Source organism: Castor canadensis, chromosome 1 (genome assembly GCF_047511655.1).
Source record: "Castor canadensis chromosome 1, mCasCan1.hap1v2, whole genome shotgun sequence".
NCBI lineage: Eukaryota > Metazoa > Chordata > Mammalia > Rodentia > Castoridae > Castor > Castor canadensis.
Genome location: NC_133386.1, coordinates 197,381,169 through 197,403,029, shown reverse-complemented (window position 1 = coordinate 197,403,029; position 21,861 = coordinate 197,381,169). Strand labels below are relative to the sequence as shown.

General features: G+C 38.4%; 1 protein-coding gene and 1 non-coding gene across 2 annotated transcripts; one reads left to right on the top strand and one right to left on the bottom strand.

The window, feature by feature from the left end:
• Positions 1-9,418: 9,418 nt before the first annotated feature.
• Ms4a12 (membrane spanning 4-domains A12) lies at positions 9,419-21,590 on the bottom strand. The gene is made up of 6 exons (XM_020185891.1): positions 21,327-21,590; positions 17,914-18,051; positions 17,272-17,328; positions 15,428-15,544; positions 9,722-9,832; positions 9,419-9,526 (listed from the first exon to the last, which is right to left on the bottom strand). Exons 1-6 carry the CDS (start codon positions 21,588-21,590, stop codon positions 9,419-9,421), a joined length of 795 nt encoding a protein of 264 aa, XP_020041480.1.
• Positions 15,955-16,057, top strand: LOC141416073 (U6 spliceosomal RNA). The gene has a single exon (XR_012440989.1). It is a non-coding gene; the product is annotated as a U6 spliceosomal RNA (small nuclear RNA).
• Positions 21,591-21,861: the final 271 nt, after the last annotated feature.

Genomic DNA, 21,861 nt, shown 5'->3' with positions numbered 1-21,861 from the left:
AATGACACACAAAAAAAAAGTAACTCCAAATTCTTCAGCAAGGCACGTAACCCCCTTCAAGAACTGTTTCCTGGTCCACCTCCACCTCATCCTGGCCAGTGCTAGGTTTCATCCTGCTAGCTCCAGCAGTAACCCTGGAAAGCTTGCTCTGGTACACACTGGCTCTAAGGTCACAGTGAGCTCACAGAGTTCATTTCCCTAAGTTCAAGGCAGGGCCGGTCATGCTGCACTGGCCACCCAATGAGTGTTGCTATGACTACTGCATTAGGGGTTTCTTTGGTGGGGCCTGAGAAGGAGAAATATTTCACTTCTCAAGTCACCTCTTGGTGCTTCCACTGTTATACTTTCATCCACGTGCATCGACGCCACATTTGATGACAGCAAGAGGGGTGAGCTGGGCACCGTGGTGCCACTGTAGGTCCAACTACTGGCTAGTCTGAGACAGAAGGATGGCCACAGCCCTGCAGCAACACTGAATGCCCTCTGGTCTCAAAAGAACAAAACAGGACAAACCCAAAACAACAAACGGGTGGTAAGAACCACTCCCTGGAGGAAGGGAATGGGGTCAGGGGACAGTGACCAGTCTTCATGATCCTTTGTGGATTGTGACGCCGAAGAAAACCAAACTGACACTATTACCTCGCATTTTACTTCAAAGTCCCACAGATCGAGTTTTGCCCTCTCAGGTCTAGGCTCAGATTGGGGCTCCCCGGGTGGCCTGTGGTTACCCTGGCGCGGGGTGTTCGTGCAGCACCCAATCCAGTCTGAAGAGGCTGCCGCCTTTACTGCCAGGTCTGCAGACCCTGGTGCGTAGCCATCCCAGAGGAGACCCCAAACCCAGCCCGTGCTGGCCCTCAGGCTCCTCAGGCAGCAGGTCTCCAACGGCAGCAGCGCGGGCCTAGTGCGCCTGCGCGCTGGCCTGGGGGGGAGGGGGAGGGAGGGAGGACGGGGCAGGCATGCGCATGCGCAGACTCACCAGTCCCACAGGCCACGTGGTCAGTGGCGCAACTTGCCAACTCCCATTTGGAGTCAGAAGAAATGGCCTTGCTAAACCTGCATTTGTAAGACTGAACGCTTTAGGTGTGCTTCTTATACACATGCCTGCTGCAAAAAGACTAGGGCCTTCACCTGTTCTGTCTTCAAGGAAAATTTTTGACCACAAATACATTCGAGAAGGTTCAAAGGATTGAAAAGGCAAGTATCTGAGTTAATTGGTACCCTCCACCCTATAAGTAATAAAGAAATGAGTATTTTAGCAAATAACCAGAATGACTTTTTTTTTTTGGGTTGTACTTGGAGTTTTGAACTCAGGGCCTTATGCTTGCCAGGTTAGCACTTTAACACTCGAGCCACACCCCAGCCTCAGAATGACTTTTTGACCCACCTGAGATTTCCTTTAACCTTTCAGGTCATCTACATGGTATTAGTTTTTTATTTTATGTAGAAAGTAGTTCAAACAGAATGACAATATGGGTAAAGCAGATGTAGCAGTTACTATTTTGGCTAGAAGGAGTCAGAATTACCCAAGTGTGGCTTTAATGTCTCAGGGAGGTTTTTGGGGTCATGGAGCTTAGGTTTTCTGCTTCTGTACCCTAGTCACCATCTTGGATCTGTTTGGCCGGTGGGCAGCCACCTCATGGTGATCAGGGACTCTCTGCTCACTTTCCACTCCATCCCCTCCTTCCCTTCATGATTACCATGGCAACTCCTGCTGGCCGGCAATGGGTCCTGACCCATATTACCCCGAGCTCCTCCCCACCAAACCTCGACCTATCTCTATGCTCCATAATACCTTAAGCTCTTGACTTCACCCAGGATATAAAAACTGGGCTGCCATTTCTCCCGCGCAACTTCTCCGGCCCTGCTCTTTGGGGACGGTGAACCTCGCCAGAGAGCGCACTCTCAATAAAGCCTGCTTAAAGCCTGCTTGCTTTATTATTTGGCTCCAATTTGGCCTTCCCATTAGCGTCGACCTAACAGGATCCTCTCTGCATCTATATTGCTTAAAGACATGGCCTATTTCTCTTTCGTTTTGTTGTGTCCTTGTGTTTTGGGATAGATGTAATACTGGTTTCATAGAATGAGTGTGGTAGTGTTGCTTCTCTTTCTATTTCATGGAACACTTTGAGGAGTGTTGGAATTTTGGTCTTCTTTGAAGGTCTGTTAGTGTTCAGCAATAAATCCATCAGCCCCTGAGGTTTTCCTTTTTGGGAGACTCTTTATTGCTGTTTCATTTTCATTGCTTGTTATAGATATATTCAGGTGGTTTATATTTTCTTGGTTCAATTTTGGTTGGTCATATGCATCTAGAAATTTTTAGTTTTCTTCCAGATTTTCCAATTTATTTCTGTACAGGTTTTCAAAGTGTTCCCTCATGATCCACTGGATTTCATTGATATTTGTTGTGATAGCCTCCTTTTAATTTATAAAATTAATTAATTAATTATAATAATATAATTAATAATTATAATATAATTTATTTATTAAATTATTAATTCATTTTTCCCTCCTCCTTTTAGTCAGATTCACTAAGGGTTTATCTTTTCAAAGATCCAAATTTTGTTTTATGGATTCTTTGTATAGATTTTTTTGGGGGGTGTTCTATTTCATTGATTTCAGCCCTTATTTTTATGATCTCTCTCTTGCTGGTTTTGAGTTTTGCTTGTTCTTATTTTTCCAGAATTTTGAGATGCATCATTAGGTTATTTATTTGACATCTTTCTGTGTTTTTAACATAGGCACTCACAAACTTTCCCCTTAGCACTTTCTTTACTGTATTCCATAGGTTCTGGTAGGTTGTGTTTTCGTTTTCATTAGATGCCAGGAACTTTTTGATTTCCTCCCTTATTTCTTTGATGACCCTCATCATGTAGCAACATATTCAATTTGAATATTTTCAGTTGTTTCTGTTGTTGAGTTCTAGTTTTATTCCATTGTGGTCAGACAATGTGCAGGGGGTCATTTCACTTTTTTATATTTGTTAAGACTTGACTTGTGTCAAAAATATCTATTTTGGAGGAAGTTCCATGGGCTTCTGAGAAGAATGTGTATTGTGCTGCTGCTGGATGAAACACTGTGTAGATATCTGTTAAGTCTTGATGTTTGTTACTTTTATGTGTATGAAGTGACAATTTTTTTGTCTCTTCTGACTAATTTAGGTTTGAATTTTACTTTATCACACATAAGTGTAGCTACTTCTGCCTGTTTTGGGGGCCCATTTGCTTAGAAAGTCTTTTTCCACCCTTTCACCCTAAGCCAATGTTTGTTTCTGTTGGTGAGATGGATTTCTTGTAAATAAATCTTAGGGTCTTTCTTTTTAATCCAGTTTGCCAATTTATGCCTTTTGATGGGGGAGTTGAGGCCAATAACATTTAATGTTAATACTGAGAATTATGTGGTAATTTCTTGGCATTTTTATGTTTTGGGTGTGTGTGTGTGTGTGTGTGTGTGTGTGTGTGTGTGTAAAGTTATTTCTTTGCTACTCTTATGATTGCTTATCTTCTCATTTCCTGAGATTTAGTTATTCCCATCCTTTCCTGGGTATGTTTATCTTCATCTTCAGGGTGTAAGATTCCTTTAAATATCTTCTTGAGTGCTGATTTAGTGGTTGTATATTATTTTAGTTTGTGGTTATCTTCTTCAATTATGAATGAAAGCTTTGCTGGGTAGAGTATTCTAGGTTTGAAATTGTTTTCTTTCAGTGCTTGAAATGTTTTATTCCAAGGTGACCTAAGTCTTTGTATTCAAATCCAACATTAGCTGCTTGTGCATGAAAAATACATGTGTGCACTGACACACATGCCTTTGCATGAAGGTCACGCATTTTTTTTGGTGGTTCTGGGGTTTGAAATCAGTCCTTAAGCTTGCTAGGCAGGCACTCTATTACTTGAGCTACACTTTCAACCCTTTTGGCTTCAGTTGTTTATGGATAGAATCTTATATTTTTGCTCAGATAAAGATCCATTTACTTATGCTTCCCACCTAGCTGGTATTACAGATATATACCACTGCATCCAGCTCCATTCCATTTAATAATACTTAAAGTGAAAAAAATGTAAAGCCTAAATTTTATGTAGCAGTCTTGCACAGTGTTAGTCACAAAGTAGTAGTGCAATCCATTTTTGAAGCAAATGGATGAATAAATGAATACTCATTTTAGAAATTCCAGAATGAAAATAGTAGTAGCCACATAACCTCTATGTTGGGATATAATCTTTCTATTTCAGTCAGTCTCTCAGATATCATACTACATTTTTAGAAAGTTTTGATTGTTTAAACTTTAAATTCAAACCTATTTGATCTTATTTTTTATAGGAAGTTTAACCAATAACTAAGCTGCTAAGGAGCAGACTCTGTATTTTCCGAGCACACAGCATACTGCCATGTACAGAACAGGTAGTCAAGTTGGAGGTCTGAGATGGTGAGTAGGGTACAGAAGAAGAAAGCCTAAGCTCCATGACTCCAAAAACCTCCCTGAGACATTAGAGCCACACTTGGGTAATTCTGACTCCTTCTAGCCAAAATAATAACTGCCATCACATTATGTGCAGGAAAAAATTCAAATCCATCTTTAAGGTGTGACCCGCAGCACGGTCAGCAAGGTGGGTCCAGCCCCTGAGGAACCCTCCTCCCCCATGGCGATTTCTCTCTTCTTTTTTTTTTTTCCTTCTTCTCTCCTTCCTCCATCAAGTGGAAATAGAGCATCAACCAGAATCAAACTCTGCAATATCCTGAACCTCTAGTCTGTGGAAAACCTCCCCATGCAAAGGGCACTGAGAAAAGTTGGAGCCATTGCTCCCTGCCACCACCACCTGCTCCAAACCTGCCTGTGCATCAATTGGCAGAATGAACAGGTGAGCACCACACATCATGTGGGACTCCTATCTACCCCTGGGAAAATAAACCAGTGCAGCTCCAGGGAAGTCTGATTCCCCTGCAAGAAAACTGAAAAACAAACAGTGAACAGTAATCAAACATGGACAGTGGAAAGGGTGGGTGGAACACTGAACGTGCCCCAGAGAAAGGGGCCAGGGAAAAGAACTAAACTTTCAGTGATGAACTCTCAGTAAATAAACACAGGAAAGGCAGTGAAGGCTGAGAGCAGGAAGGCAACAAGCCACCACCCAAAGCAGAGCAGGTAGTATATCACAGAGCTGATGTCCTGAACCAAAGATGAGCATCCAAAATCAAACTGCCCCACAAAACTGAAAAACGTTGAAGTGTAATCAAACACATACAGCAGAGGTTGTGGGTGGTACATTGAACCTGCCCCAGAGAAAGGGGGTGGGGCAAAGAACTAAACTCTCAGCAAACAAACACAGCGATAAGCCACCTCCCAAAGCAGGGCAGGTAGTGAATTGCAGAGCTGATCTCCTGAATTAGAGGGTAGCATTCAAAACTGAACTGCACTACCTCACTGGGGGAGGAACTGACCAAACAGCTGAAGCTGAAGGATAACACAGCTGTCAGCTGGGGAAGACGATAGGTCCGACCACCCTGCATGATCTGACCAACCTACTTCACCCCACAATTTCAATTAAGCTGGTAGACAGGAGAACACAACACTACTCACAACCAATCACCCAGAGAGACCACGTCAGAGTTTCTGCTTATATGCCAATACCAGGACTGGATGCTGGTGGAATAACTCCAGAACTTAAACTAAGACTGAAATTCTATTGCTACTGAACCTGGTGTTTTTTTTTTCTGTTTTGTTTGTTTTTTATATTATTGTGGGTTTTTAATCTTTATTCCTATTTTCTTGTTTTCTTTATGTACTGTCAACTTCACTATCACTATCTTCTCATCCCTACTCTCTTCCCCTCCAATCTCCCTCCTTCTTCTGTGCTAAAATCCACTGGTCTCCTTCCCAACTACTCTTTCTGCCCCTTCTCATCTGTTCTCTCCCCTGCCTTCACCTTCCCCTCCCATTCTCCCCCAACCTGTCACCAGACCACTCCTCCCTCCTACACATGCACCACCTGTTGACAGCCTACTGTACCAACTTTACACAACCCCAACCTCCTGCAATCCCTCACATAAGCACTCTACACTGCAACAACAGAAATACACCCAAACACACACAAGGGCCATAAAACCCAGCAGCCCCCACATCGCTTCCTCCCTCACCCACCCTACTTCCCGCTTCCCCTTCTGGTGCCACCCTAATGAATTTCCCAAATTTATATAGCTAGCCTAACAAATGTTAACCCCTTCAAATCCCACTGCTTATAGATAATACGACCAAGGGGTCTTCTATATAATATATAAACAACTGGTCTGGTATTTAACCTGTCAATTAGTTATTGCTAAATTATATCTCCAGGCCAGAGACAGAAATAGCACTCCAACCTAGATGATAACCAAGACAGCCATAACACAAAAATTAAATCAAGGGAAGAAAACAGGCAACTAAAAGCAGGGTAGGTAGTCAATAAATATTTGTTGAATGACTTTGTTCATATTGGGGAAAAAGCATGATTGCTTTGTTTTACTTGAGGCCACTACCTAAGAATTTTATTCTTGTAGCACATTTTAATTTGCTAAAACATGTAGTCTTAGTTTTCAATTTTAAGAACCTTAAATTTAACCTTACAATGGTTGAGACCCAACTCTGTTAGCATCTTTTGACTGTCCAGAACAAAGGCAAGTTGCGAAGTTGGGAATAGGAAGAGGAGCACTTGACACTCTAGGTGTTTAGTTAAGGGATTCCCAGGTGTGCTTCAAAGGAAAAGGTTACTTTCGGAAAGCATGTGTGAAAGGGAGTGCTATGGCATTACTGAATCCTTATTCCCCTCCCCAGGGGGTATGCCAGTTCCTTGCAAATTTACATTTACTAGAGATAATTTTATTTTGATTGTTTATTTTGGAGCTATAAATCTCTGGTTGTATCAGAGACAGTGACAATAGTGGTCAGGAAAACTGCCTGGGCTTGGCTGCCAGATGGCCTGGGTTCAAATGGTATCTTCACCCTTTATTATCTACATGTTTCACAGCAAGTTTTTCCACCTCTCTCCAATGTTTTCTCATCTGAAAATGATGCTAATAAAAGTGCCTACCTGTGGACACTACTACCACAGGTATATGCTGTAGTACATGTAATGTAGGTAACTGGAATGGGACTGGCACATATAAAGAGCTAAACATTTGCTATTCTCATTATTCCTGTTATAAAAGCAAATTGAAAATTAGAATATGTTTGTTAGAAATTTATTTTGAAGATCAACTTTGTTGGAAGTATTTCTGTTCTCTAAAGGAAATGTAATCTTTATAGTTGTTAATTTTGTATTTCTGTATACAGTTACCACTCCTCCAGACATTTTGGGTGCACCGTTTCATTCCTAAACCCCCAGACTACAGAACATGCCTTCACTTTTGCTGAGCTGCTGAATCATGGAGAAGGACATAGCATTCCTGATCAGCCAAGTTGCTAAATTGTTGGGATCCAAGTAGGCTGAAAACCTTGAAATGAAGTGATTTTCACATCATCTCTCATTTGCATCTGCTTTCCCAGAGGCAAAATTTATCTTCTTATCTGCCTCTTCCATAATTTTTCCTTACATATTTCCCCATAAAACTTTTTCTTCACTCTCTTTGTCTCTCTCTCTCTCTCCCTCTCTCTCTCTCTTAGAAAGGGTCTTACTATGTAGCCCAAGCTGGCCTGGAACTCAATGTATTCAGGTTGGCTTTGAACTTGTGATCCTTCTGCCTCAGACTTTTAAGTGCCGAAGTGATGGAATTCCAGACATATGTAACCATACTGGGCACTGAGTTCTTTAATTTTAAAACTTCACAAATGGCCTGTACTTGGCTATTTTCCAACTTAAAAAAAAATAACATCTCATTTGCTTTTCACAACAATTCTACTGGAGAAAGGAAGATATTTCAATTTTGGAATAATTCATCTTTTATTTTTTCACTTTTCGTTTTACCCAGTATAGATTACACAGGTCATTTATTTGAATAATATTTTTGACAATGTTCTAAGCTTTTTTGTCCCTCTGTTATTTTATCATTGTCTCTAGAAAAACCTTAATACTAGATAAAATCAAATGGGTATTTTCTCTGGTTTCAGCAGCCAAGTCCTGATGGAGCAACTTACTGTAATTTTGTGACCATCCCCTCAAACATGTCCTCAGTATACCCTGGCAATTCTCCTGTTTTTCTTACCAGTTTATTCTTCACTTGCATGACTTTTAACATTGCCTGTGCTGCGTAATATTCTGATTCTAGCCATGCCTTTCACCTTGGGCATGACCATGCTTCTAGTTTGACAAAGATGACGTGAGTCCTCAAGGTACCATCCTTGTTCTGCTATTGTTCCATTGCACATGATTTTATTGTACACAAAGATATTCATTAAATAACAAAGATTTGTAGATATCTATGAGGCAAAATATTTCATGATGTTGAAACAGAGTGACCCACTGCTCTTTAAGCATATTTGTCTTAGAGATAAGCAATCTCAAATACTATTAATGATAATGATAGGTCTTTGTTGTAAGCACCTTTTAAAGTGTACTTTTCCTTTAAATAAGCTAAATTGTTGGGAAATCTTTAATTAACACTTGTCAGATTCTTCCCTTGTGCTGGACTGGCTTGGTGTTTATTAATTGTACATAGTAAGGGGTTTAATCAGGATATTTCCATACATGCATACTGTGTACTTTGATCATATTCATCTCTCCATGTCTCCATCACTCCCTCTTATCCCTATTCCCCCTCACCCTTTTTCTTTTCCTTTCCACTTTCAATGTAGTCTGCCCTTTATTTTCATGACCTTGGAGGTCCCCCCGCCCAGTGTCTACAAATGAGAGAAAACATCCAATACTTGTTTTGTGGGACTTGTTTATTTCACTTAACAAAAATTCAACCGAGCTGTCAACTGAGCAGCCTTTCTTTGAATGGCTACTTTGAATACTCCAAAGACACCTTAAGGAAACTACATTCCACCTGCAAGGAACACTGCATCTCAAACCACAACTCCTGTTTCAGGATACATGACTGCTGGAATGTGTGTATATGCATGTATAGAACTATCCTAATTAAACTTCTTACTATGTACAATTAATATACACCAATAAACAATACCCCAAGGGCTTATGATCCTAATGACATTTTTATTGAGGAAAAAGTGACATTAACAGGAAAATTTCTAACTTTGAGTTGCACAGTCAGTTTTCAATCTTTTCATCCTTCATGATGAAAAGGGTGCCAGTGAGAGCATGCTAAGTAGAAAGAGACAGTGACTGAGAGATGCAGTTATCATTAGTGATTAGCTAGTGATTAGCCTAAGAACAAATCTTAAACACAGTCTTTAAGGATTTGCAGTCAACATAGACAGTAGAAGTCAGATCCTAAGAAATTTTCATGGAGAAGTTTTACTTCATGATATTGAGCTGATGTCTCCTTTTTTCTTTTAGCATCTATGGGTGTGTGCTATGTGGTCATCATATCTGGGAGCAGGTGGGCATGGCTCTTCTGTCAAGGGGTTGGTTGCATAGGTATTTGGAAAAACCATGACAGACTGGAGGAATGAACACAAACGAACAACATCGTTAGTACAATCCATTCAATCTCTCCTGTCCCTGCAGAGTCAAGGAAAAACAGCACTCTAATAAGCTCACAGCAGGATTTGGCATACAATCCTGTATGCTAAGTCCTGAAAGTCTGTATTTCTTCAGCACATATTCAGATTATGTTATAAAGAGGCCTAACTCACCCTGTTGGTTTTGGTGATTGATTGGTTGGCAAAATGGGCTGTGGTACAATTTATGCTGAATTCCAAGAGCGAGAAGATCATCAGAATGCCTGAAATACCTTTTCCAGAAACCTGGAATAAAAAATAAATGCTATTTAGATTTTTTTTTGCTAATCAGGAAGGCCTGACACAGGCTTCAAAATGCTACTGATTCATCAAATGTGCTACTGCTCAGTTCAACTCACTGCATGCTTATTTGTCCATTACCATTAATGCTTATTTCTGGGGAATATGAATTTATTTTGAGTTTTGTTTAAAACTTGCCTTTTGACAAGTAAACATTTTATTTAGAAATATTAGAAAAGGGTAGATTTTTCTATGCAATATTCTCTCATTTTTATAAAAATGTTGCCTACTTATTAAAAACAAAGCAAGCAATATAGAAGCCAACCAGTCATCTCAAATGTCACTTCTCAGAAATGACCAAAATAAACATTGATGGTTATTATTGTAAATCTCTATGTATAATCACAAGGCAAATATAAGGATGGATGCACAGAGAGACAGAAAGGAAAAACAGTGAGAAAGAGAAAGAGAATGAAAGAGAACAAGAGAAAAAGCTTCTCTAACAATGGAACCATTATTTTTCCTATTTTGAAATGAAAGTATTAAGGTTACTTGATTTTAAAATAAGAAAAAGAATGTAAGTCAAATTATGTCTGCTAGTTTATAAAACATGTCTATGAAATCCATGCAGATGCTGAAGTCATCTTAAACTGGCAAGTTTCAATTTTGTTGAAACTCATATAAATGATTATTTATTGTGAAAAAAAATAAGAGGATTTGCACTTTTATTTGTGTCTTTTTCATCTTTTCAATTCCTAGTGTTTGGTGATTATATCATTTTTATATTTTTGGGAGTGAAACATTGAAGCACTTATATTCAGTTCTGTAACTGTCACCTCTTACAGTGGCTCAGTGCTAGCTGGCTGCTGAGATAGGTTAGTGCTGCCCCCTGATCTCTCTACAGAGCTCCTCCTTGCCTTTCTGAACCCTTGATTTATGTTAACTCACTTATGGCTGAATATTGCAGTTTTTGACACAAGTTGTTTTACTGAGACTCTCTTGTTCTTTTCATACTTGCACAAAAATTAAACTGGATGTGATATTCTTGAGTCACAATTTTTTAAATGGATGGAACTTGAGAACATCATCTTAACTGAAGTTAGCTAGGTTCAGAAGGCCAAAGGCCACACATTTTCTCTCATATGTGGAATATAGACCTAATACAAATACAGCAATGTTATGAAAAACAGATCAGACATTCAGGAGAGGGAGGGTAAAAGAAGGAAATTAAAAAGGTGAATATGGTTGATATACTTTCTATGCAAGAATGAATATAAAATTTTTAAACGTATTGAAATCACCATAAGAAGGGGACTAAGGTAGAAAGGAGAAAAATAGAGGAGTTGAACCAATTCGAGTTGTGATACAGATGTACATAGAAATGTCACTAGGAAACTCCTTGTATAGCTATCTTAAACAAATATGTCATTTTCTTTCTTTTTATTTATTTATTTTTTACAAAATCAGGAAACAGGATAGCAGAACAAGTCCTGTCTGGGGGGGGGTGGTACCAGTGGGAGTGGGGAGGATGTGGGAAAATGGTATAGGAGAGTGAATATGGTGCAAAAACTGTGTACACATGTATGTAAATGGAAAAATGAGATCTATTGAAACTGTTCCAGGAATTGGGAGAGGGAGGAATGAAAGAGAATAGTAGATGGGGTGAATTCAAGTCTGATACATTTGATACAGTGTAAGAACTTTTGTAAATGCCACAATGTACACTCAGCACACACACACACACACACACACACACACACACACACAAACTTTGCAAACATTGCTCCACTTTGTTCCCTCATTGAACATTGCTGTTGTGGGGAATGAGCCAAGTTAATTTTTTTCTACTTTATAGGTTGTTTGATTTTTCTGTTTTAAGCATTAATTATTTATTTATGCCTTATATCTTATCAAGGGGCTATCTATTTATTTATACCTTACTTATTTTGCACCTCTTTTTCCTATTATAGGTTATTCTTTCAGTGTTCAAATTACTCTTTTATTTCAGTGATTTTTTTCAGTATTTTATGAATACATTTTTTTTCTGTGTCATATGTTGGATTCTCTAACTAAAAAAGTTCAATTATTACTAGGTTGGATCACGCTTGTCTATTTTTCATATTTATCATCTCTAATCACTTTAACATATTTGCCTTTTCTTCAATAGGACTATCATTTCGGTTTTTCTCTGAACCATTTTTGTTTGAGGCCACTATTAGATGTATAATACTAGATGTATAATTGAGTTTTGGGCACTCAGTTGGTTTCCATAGCTTTACAATGTAACTTTTATGTCATTCTCTGATTTTATTTTTTATTAAGATTTTCAGTAGAACAAAATGCTTACTTAGAATCTTCTATTGATAATTGGGTAAGATTTTCTTCCGTTTTGGATTTTTAATCTGTTCCACTGGCATGCTGTTGTAGGATATCACATGACTTGCTACTTGGAAATTCCTCTTTGTTGATTTGAGGTCTCTATATTTATTTGAAGAATCTAATACCAGTGATTAGAAATCAAGATGCTGGGTCTGGGTCTTGTGGTAATCACTTAGCAATTCATTGTTCCTTGGTATAGGAATTTGGGCTAGAATCTGAGGATATGGTTCCCTACAGTTGAAACAGTTTAAACAATGAGAATGAGGAAACTCAGTGCTTTTCTGGTTTATGTGACCCATATCTTCATCAAACCAGGGTAGGTCTTATGAGGAAGAAGGAGGAAACACAGATTTATATTCATTTTATTATCTTATGTGTCTTGAGTTCTAATTAGTTGGATTGTGCCTTTACACAAACTAAATTAATCTGTTCCTGAGTGTTTCTGCTGACCCACTCACTGACTGGAATCTTAAATTTTTTTCCCTCCTTCCTTTTTTTTCTTCCTTTCTCTTTTAATCACTCTAACATATTAAATTGGTTTTCCTACCATTTTTTAAAATTTATCATTAAGGTGAACAAATCTGTTCAATTTGTTCAAAAATGCCTCCAATTGTAGTATTGTTGGAGACCATGTGGTGCAATGAATATCAGAAGTTCATGAACTTACAGTCAGATTGCTAGGAAGACCAAGTTTTTGGTTATGGGATGTGATACTGAAGACAGAATCCTCTCAGCATTGCTCTAAGAACCGTGAATTCTTTGTATGAATGATTGTTCCTACATTTAATAGTGTTACATGCTGTTTTACAGAGCACAGAAGTTTAAATATATATCCTGTTTTGCCCAGAAGTTAACTATTAAGCCACATATGCTTCATGATCAATAGCTATATACAGCAACTCAATAAATACTGAGGGAGTCGAGCACTTTGGGTCTGAATCCTTTCTCAGAACCCTAGCTTTCACCCTTGCTTCCAAATTTCAACTTGACTCCAAGGAGTCTTTTTAATGTGCAAAGCATCCCTCTTCTCTCTGGGGCTGCAGCATAGTATGAGTGAATTTTCCTAGATTCACCTTTCAAATAACTGAGTCCGGTTGGTTTTCCTTGTTTCCAGTGATGATTTGAGGGCTATAAATTGTTTTATATCTTTTCCTCTGAATACTAATGATGGGGCTGTTGCGAGGAGAGAAGTAGTTTAGATGGTGCTGACAATAATTCTTACCAGTGAACGTGGACTTTGCTTCTTATCTTCTGAGAGTCCCCTGAATGCCTGGCACCAAAGCCCACTCCATGGTCGGAGGGGTTATCTACTGAGAATTTCTGCCCATTCCTCCACCTTAGCAAACTGCCCTAAAAAGTGTTCACTCTGGTGACTTTTTTGCTTTTCTTGAGGCCTTAGAGTACTATTCGAGAGCATAACCCACACAGTACTTGGTTTATTATTTCTCAAAATTGACTGTTCTCTACTTTAGTCTTCTAAGAACCAGACTGAAGAGCATTAGTAAAACCTTTCAGCATTTTTTTTGGATTCCTTCCCCCACCCCCCCCCTTTTGGTCTCTTGGGAGTAAGAGACAAGGCCAGGAACTGTGCTTTCTTCTACCACCTTGTGTCACCTCAGAATTGTTTGTTTCTCTGCTTGGATGCCCATTTGGAAGCTGTTTTTGGAGTAAATTGTGTTCTTTTTATTTGGTACTCATTATGGTTCGAATATGAAATGTCCCTCATAAGCTCATGTATTGGGGCTTGGTTGCCAGGATGGGATTTGAGGAGGTGATTGGCTCTTGAGGGTTCTGACCTAATCAGTGGGTTAATCTTTTGATGGACTCATAATTTGATGACTTTATTAGGAAGTGGTAAGAGTAGGAGGCCTAGTTAGAAGGTCTTCCTAGAGGACATGCACTTCCAACATGCACTTCACAATGTGTTGCTCTCTTCTGTGAGATCCTCACCAGATGCCAGTACTGACACCATGTTTTTGAACCTCCTAACTATGAACAAGGAACAAATCTCTTTTCTTTACAAAGTACCCAATGTCATTTTTCCAGTTACAACAACAGAAAGTGGACTAAGACATTCTTTCATCAATTCCTTTTCTTAATATGCTTTTTCTATACTGCAAAAAAGAGTAGACCTTTCAAAACACCAATGTGAGCATTCTAGTTCTCTGTGTAAAGCTGTTCTGTGTCTTTAACAAGGAAGGATCACCTTGGAGCTTCTTAGTGGAAAAGGAGTGTGAGCTACTTCAAACTACTGACACTTCCAAGAAGAGACTCCTGGGGTCAGGATCCTGATGGCAATTTTTAAGACAACTTTCAGAGCACACTAGTGGTTGGAGTTAGGATCCAGAAACTTTTAGTTGAGAAGCAAATGACTTCTTAAGACTGCCATTCTAAGATCCCAGGGCATAGATTTACAAAATACTGAATGAACTGAGAGGAAATGTTATCATGGCTGTTTAAAATATTGTGATCTTGTCTTAAGACTCCATTTTCTAGATATATAAGGGAGTAATTATTTTTTTTGTAAGATAAATGTAGTCTACATGAATTAGATAAACTCTGATTTTTTTGTAAAGAAAAAGCAAAAAAACCAAAACAACAAAAAATCCCAAAAACCTTCTTTGGCGGCTTCCCCTTATTTTCATACTGTAGGCCAAAATCCTTAATGTGGCCATTGAGACAAGATGACACCTTCCAGACCAGCTTCATTTTACACTGTGTTATTCCATTCTTTATGGATAATGAGTATTACTACCCCCTGACAACCAGTTTCTTCCTGGGGCCAGCCTCTATATAATGATAACGAACAGATGATTCTGTTTTGAGCACATTCACAGGCACATTTTGTGATTGCTTCATTCTTTCAGATTTTTTAGTAAAAATTGGATGTCCTTGTCACTGCTGTTTTCCTCTCACTTTAATTTTAAAATTAAAAAAAAAAAGCCACTCAGCAACTTGACTATCTTATTTGTATAGAATTTAAAATTATTGGAAAAAAAATGGAGTAGTCTTAGGGGTCTAGGAGGCCTAACCAAATTCTCCCCTATTCATGTGATTAACAGTAACATCGATAAACATCTATAAAAGTAACTCACTTTTATTCTAACAATCACATTTCTAGGAGTAAGGCTGGAATACAAATAGAGATTTCCTCACTGAAATTGTAAAATAATATGAAATAAAAATAAGCTTACTCTGTGTGGTAGATTATAGAATACTTACCAGTAACCAATAGTCTTTATTAATGTGGTCATTGACGATCATGTCCCTCAGAAGCAGACACACTCCAGTGAGAGCAAAGATAGCGCTAACAATGTTCATTCCTAGGCTGCCTTTTATCTAATGAGGAAAACACAAAAAAATTATAAAGTGGATAAGTGAGATTAAACAATCAGAGTTAATGGTTCTTAATCTTTGACATCTTTTAAAACAATTTTTGAAGTTGAAATAATTTCTTTTTTTTTTTTCAGTCCTGGGTAGTTACCATGAAAATTACTGTTTGTAGCTTTGATATCAGGTTCTTCTAAAAATATAAATAATATAAAGCAGAAGTTCATCTATTATATTCAAATAAAAGCCTCAAGCATAATAACTACTCTATGTCCTTTTCAAAACTAAGAAAAGAATAAGTAAACTTTTAGTGGGCATTATTCTGTGGTGGGTACAGTGTTACATTAAACTGTTAATGCCATTGAATGAGGTGGTAATATGGCATCTGATTTCATAGCTTGGAAATTATATAGGAGCACTTGCTTCAGCAGCACATAGACTAAAATTGGAATGACACAGAGAAGATTAGCATGGCCCCTGTGCAAGGATGACATGCAAATTCGTGAAGTGTTCCATATTTAAAAGAAAATAGAATGTACCAGAAACAAAAGAAAGCATAAGGGACAAAATTTTTGTTGGTACATTTAAGAATTAATGAAAGCTCAGAAGTCTCTTTGTGGACTAGATGAAAACTTCAACTATAGAAAGAGAAACTAGGCATTTGTAGGTAGAGAGGTGTATGAGCAGAATTCAAAACTCTCTCCAGTTTTTGCAGTAAGACTAAGAGATATGTTAGAATAATTATGACACTAAGACCTCAGCTGACTTGCTAGAGGTGCACATTAGCGTCCTTAGAGTTCTGCTTCAGTCTCTGTGTCTCCTGAAGGACTTTAAAAGTCTCTTAGAAAACTTGTCTTAGGTAAGTTTCAGTGGTTGACTTCTGTCAAAGGAAGACAGTTATCTATTCCTGGGCAATCTCAGAGAGAAGGACCTATAAAGGGTGCAGAGGATACTTTACTTTGCTTTCCTGTTACAATTGGGGTGGTTAATCAGAATGAGGTGGGTTGAAGTTTAACTCATTTTTTGTTTTGTCTGGAAGAACATGAGCAACATGACTCCATGTTTCCTTTTCCCCATTTTTTCCTCTTGGCCTAATTTCATGCACTCTTGAGAGCATCTCTGCTCTAGTTTTTGACAAATCATTTTCTTTCTCTTGGTTTTTAATTAAACCAGGAAATTGCAAGAATGGGGTTTTGTGACTGGGAGAACCCTGTCTCCATTATCATATTTATAAGCTCTTCTTATGTTCTCAGCTGGATGGTTTTAATGGTTATTTGAAGAGGCACATAGCAAAAACCAATAAAATAAGAATAGGAGATAAGTACAAATAAAAAGTGGAAATAAAAGAGCTGAGAAATGACAAATGAACATCAAAGACTTTGTTACTGATAAGGCAAGTAGGTGTTTTCCGGTTCCTATATTCTTCTTTGGACTTCCCTAATACAGTGTGACACTATTGAACCAGGAAGTTGGTGGGTTGAAGCTTAAACAACCCTTATCTTTACTCTTCCCACCCTTGTGAGTTCATGAGTCAGGATGTGGAACCCTGCCATTTCTGAGTGGCAAATTGTGTTGACACCTCCCTACCCCAGCACTCTGCCATGGGGACAACTGACAGATATTTTGAGAAAAGTGCTGCCATCCATATTTCATGAATATACTTTTTCATTTTTCTTTCCCAATAAATTATACTAATCTTTAAAGGAGTTAAAAAAAATAGAAAGCTTCTAACTTACCAGACAAGGGTTAAATTCCTTGGATGCTGATACAGAAAGAGATCCAGAAATAATGAACTGTAGAAATAAACAAATTTATTTGTGAAATGGTGGGTTTTCTGTTTGTGCCTGGGTGTTTCTCTTAATAGGGAAGGTAGTCTACCTGTATTCATCTAGTTTACCTCTCAAAATTTCCTTTATCTCAGTTTTCTAGAGTAGCTCTAGGAATATGTTTTTGAATTCCTTTTTTTCTTTCCTTACTTTCATGCATATAAAGAATTCATTCTCCTGTTCACCTCTCCTGATTCTGATGACACCTTAGCTTCCTGCTCCATCTTGTTTCATCTCACTGTCAATTGCATATTTTTAAATATGTTTTTGATCACCTCCCTTTGCAATTCTCCATCCATCATATACATTTCTGGCTAAAATAACACAGGGAGGTAAAACGTCATCTTGGTTAGAGCAAACATTAGGTGATAGGTTTAAGCTGCAAATTAAAAATGGGGGAAAAAAGTTTCTTTTTTTTTTTTTATGCACAACGAAATTGCCATTTCTCTAAATTCTCCAGCCCTCTGTCATAGGGCTTATGAAGAACTGAGCTGTGAGCAGACTGGAAGTATCTGTGATTTAAAAAGAGAGGTTTCTTAACAATCTACTCACACTGAGTCCACCCCAGAGTGGGTATCCACCAACAAAAGCAGTGGAGGCAAACCCCCAATAATGACCGTGAGAGACGCTTAGTAAACCCAAAGCAATTCCGAAACCAAAGTGCATCAGTCCAATTATGATCTGGATCGCCTGAAATAAAGAAAACCATATTTAAAAATGCTTCTTTATTTTCAGCCTGTGGAACATTATAATAATTGCTGTTTTTGTTCTATTGTCCACTTTGCCAGGATCATGGGCATCATTTAGGCAATCACCAAAACAGCAGGTAGGGTGACATTTTGAGTACACTCGGGGAGCAAAGTCCTCAGTAAAAGGCTTTGAGGAGGTTTATTTATCTAGAAAGTGTTTAAGCACCCATTAGCATCTCCTGAGAGCCTCTAAAAGACTTAGAAAAAATTGCTTTGTCTGAGACTTCAGCGGCTGTCGTTTTCAACTAGAATAATTCTCCGCTTGGTAATATCAGTTATGAGTATTGGTGAGGCCAAAGTCATTTGTTGGGCCTTGATTATACGCTTGGTGATGTTCTACACACTATATACTTACTGTGCCATGTAACCTCCCAAGAACTGAATGGAGACCCAGAGACGTGAGAAATGAGGCGCCCAAGGTCACACAGTTATTAAGAGGCAGATATGGAAATTCCTACAGCAAGTGGACGCAGGGGCCCTCTTTTTAACTCTTTGGTACTGCGTCCCATCAGGTGCAGCTCAAGTCCACCCGCTCTGTGACTGATTACATCAGTCAAATTGACATGTCATTTCCCCCCAAATTGTGGTTGCAGCTTAAGATATAAAGCACAAAACACACATTACTACTTGTTTTTATTCTCATTTATCTTCTTAATTTTGTTTTGGTGGTACTGGGGTTTGAACCTGGGGCCTCCAGCTTTCTAGAAAGGCACACTATCATTTGACCCATGCCTCCAGCCCTTTTTGCTTTTAGTTATTTTATTTTTTTTTCAGTATTGGGTGTTGAACTTAGGTTCTCAGGCTTGCTAGGCAAGCCCTCTACCACTGAGCTGCTCTGCCAGCCCTACCTTGTTCATTTTCTAAACTTGCTGGTATGAAATAAATTTTTTGTCAGGTAAGAGATATATACCCAAAGACAAGGGGTAATTCTTTTACTACTTTATAACTCTTATTCTTTTGTCCCAGGTAAACATAGATTTCTGAGAAATAACTGTTGCTTTATTGTTCCAAAAGTTAACTGTAGAGTTGTAGTTCATTTATGTATTATCTATCCAGGAAGCCTACAAGTACAGAAGCTGTTTTATTTCTTTAAAAATAGCTTCTGAGTAAAATTAAATTGAATTAAAATTAGAAAAACACAAGTTCAAAAATATGCTAAGATGTTGATAAATTTTTTGAATAAAGAAATTCTTTGAGGTTCACAAAAGCCATGAGTCTTTCCCATGAAAAAATTCTTTCACATTTATCTATGCACATCATACCTTTGCATAGAGCTTTAAGTAATGAGCTTTTTTTTTAATCTCATAATACATCTCAGTTGAAGAACTCTGTATAAGACTTAATATTTGGTTTCCACAAGCTCTTCTTGAAGCGCATCAGTTCAGTCAGCTGGCTGCAAACACCCCATCCTTGTCCTTCCTGTCCTCTTACTGAAGAGCAGTTAGATCTTTGATTCCTAAAAGCCTTTTTTTCTCCTCATACAGCCCTGGCTAGCATTTATTGATCAAATTTGCCTACAGATATTGATCAAATTTGCCTACAGATTTAACCATTTGGGTATTCAGTTCTGCATTTTTTTCCCCACAGAACCACTTACAATTCAGAGCGGATTGATACAGATGCTCTACTCCCAACTCCCATTGCCCCCCACTGCTGTTGTGACTTGGGGATGGAATGCCATAAATATATTCTTCATGAAGAGGAACTGAAGCTTTTAAAAACAAAACTTCTCTTTTCCTTTTAAAGTATTTTTATTGCATATCTTTTTGGTACCAGGTACAATGCTCCAATGGTTCTTCATTCTACTCTCTAAAAGCCTAAACCTTCTGTTCCACAGGCTTAATCAGGTTTTACCCATAACACCTTTCTGTCTTCCTTCCAGCTATCCCCACCCTTGTTCTTTCTGCTCTAACTTTGTTGGCCTCTTCCCTGTTCATCAAATATATTTCATACTCTCTCATCTAAAGACCCTTACTCTGGTTTGTTTCCTTTTGTCCTAATCTCTGCATGACTCACTCCTGACTTCATGTCTTTGCTTAAATATCACATTCCACTCTGACCAGTTTGGAATTGCTATCCTTTCCCTGCCTGGTACTTCTTTTCCTTCTTATACTGTCTTCTCTATATAACATTTATTGCCTTTCAGCACACTCTGCATTTTACTTCTTACTGTGTGTATAACCTGATCTCCCTTACAAGGTTGTAAGCTCCATGAGGGCAGAGATTGTGCCTGCTTTGTGTTCTATAATATTGCTACACTTGTGTGAGGACAGTTGTGTGAGGTGCTAGTTTGTCCCATCTGTTCAATGGGACCAGGGAATTTCCTCAACTTGGTGTGAGGAGGATCTTAGGAGCCACCTTCCCACCTTAGATTGGCTGTTGGAGGAAGACTAATGCTCATTTTTATTTTTCTAAAACATTAAGTCTCTATTAAGTAGAGTCCACATAATGGACACTCAATATATATTTACTAACTGCTATAGCAGAGAAATTGTAGCTGCACACAAGGAGAGACTTGATAAAATTTGGTGAAATAGTGTTAGTGGTATTGAAAGAGTTACCTGGAAAACTTAGCAAAGGGTCTAACAATTCTGCCTCAGCTGGTGGAATTGTCACCTGCCAGTTTGCCATGCTTTACAGTGTCTACAGAAACAAGATTGTGGGTGTTTCATTCAAAGTACCCTTTGTAGAAATAAGATGGCAGATAAACCACAGTGTTTACAAGGATATGGATGAGGGAGACTCAGCAGATGAATTGCTTCTGATTCTTTCACACTCAGCCTTACCCTGATTACCTAATAGTAGGTCTGTCCCTTTTAAGGCAGTCATCAATGTTCATTTTAATGTGGAGTCATCTGTATGTAAATACTAGGTTTGCAACCAATCCAGAGACAGAAATGAGATTGTCTCAAAAATTTCATGTAAGTGAGATCGAACTAGAAGTAGTGGTGCTCCCCTCATGTCAGTATTACTTAATCTTCCTATAGGGAGGGTCTTCTGTCACCCATTAGATTTTTGCTTGAATCCAAAAGAAAATGAACTCAGGGTAAAGTCTATATGCAGACTAATCATTTCTACCTAAAAGAAACACACAGTTTCCAGAGTCACATTCAAAGTTTTTAAATACTCAGATAGTATTCTCTGTACCTATAACCAACAGGTATAAGGAAAAAACCTCACAAATGCAAAATTAAAATTCTTGTAGGAAATACGCACCCCTAGTGCCTTTGCTTCTTCTTTAAAGTTTGTTGCTGCTTTTCCTATTGTTGGATTTAGCATTTGTTCATTTCCTTGACCCAGCTGACTGCTAGCAAAGGTTTCTGGAGATATGATGAAGGGAAGTTGCCCAATCTGAGGTCGGTTTCCTAGGTTTATAAAACCCAGAGGTTGATGAGACTGAGGAGCCATGAAGCTGCTTGGTGGGTAAGGGTTTGGTGTGGTTTCATTCACTCCAGGGTAGGTTGGTCTGGATGACTTCATTATGTCCTAAGTATTACAAACCATACACAAGAGATGCATTTGTTAAGAAAAGAAATTAAAGGACATCCTGTCAAAAGTCAGTTGTGCAACTGGAAGAGCAGATAATGGATAATGACAACTAATATAAACATGATTCTCAAAAAAAATAAAACAGAATTCTCATTTGACTTTGGAATCCTGTATATCTTGTGGTTTGAATAGTGAAGTAGAAGAGGATAGGAATACATTTATTTTTCAATTCTTCCTATTTAGATTTTTTATTTTTGGTGGT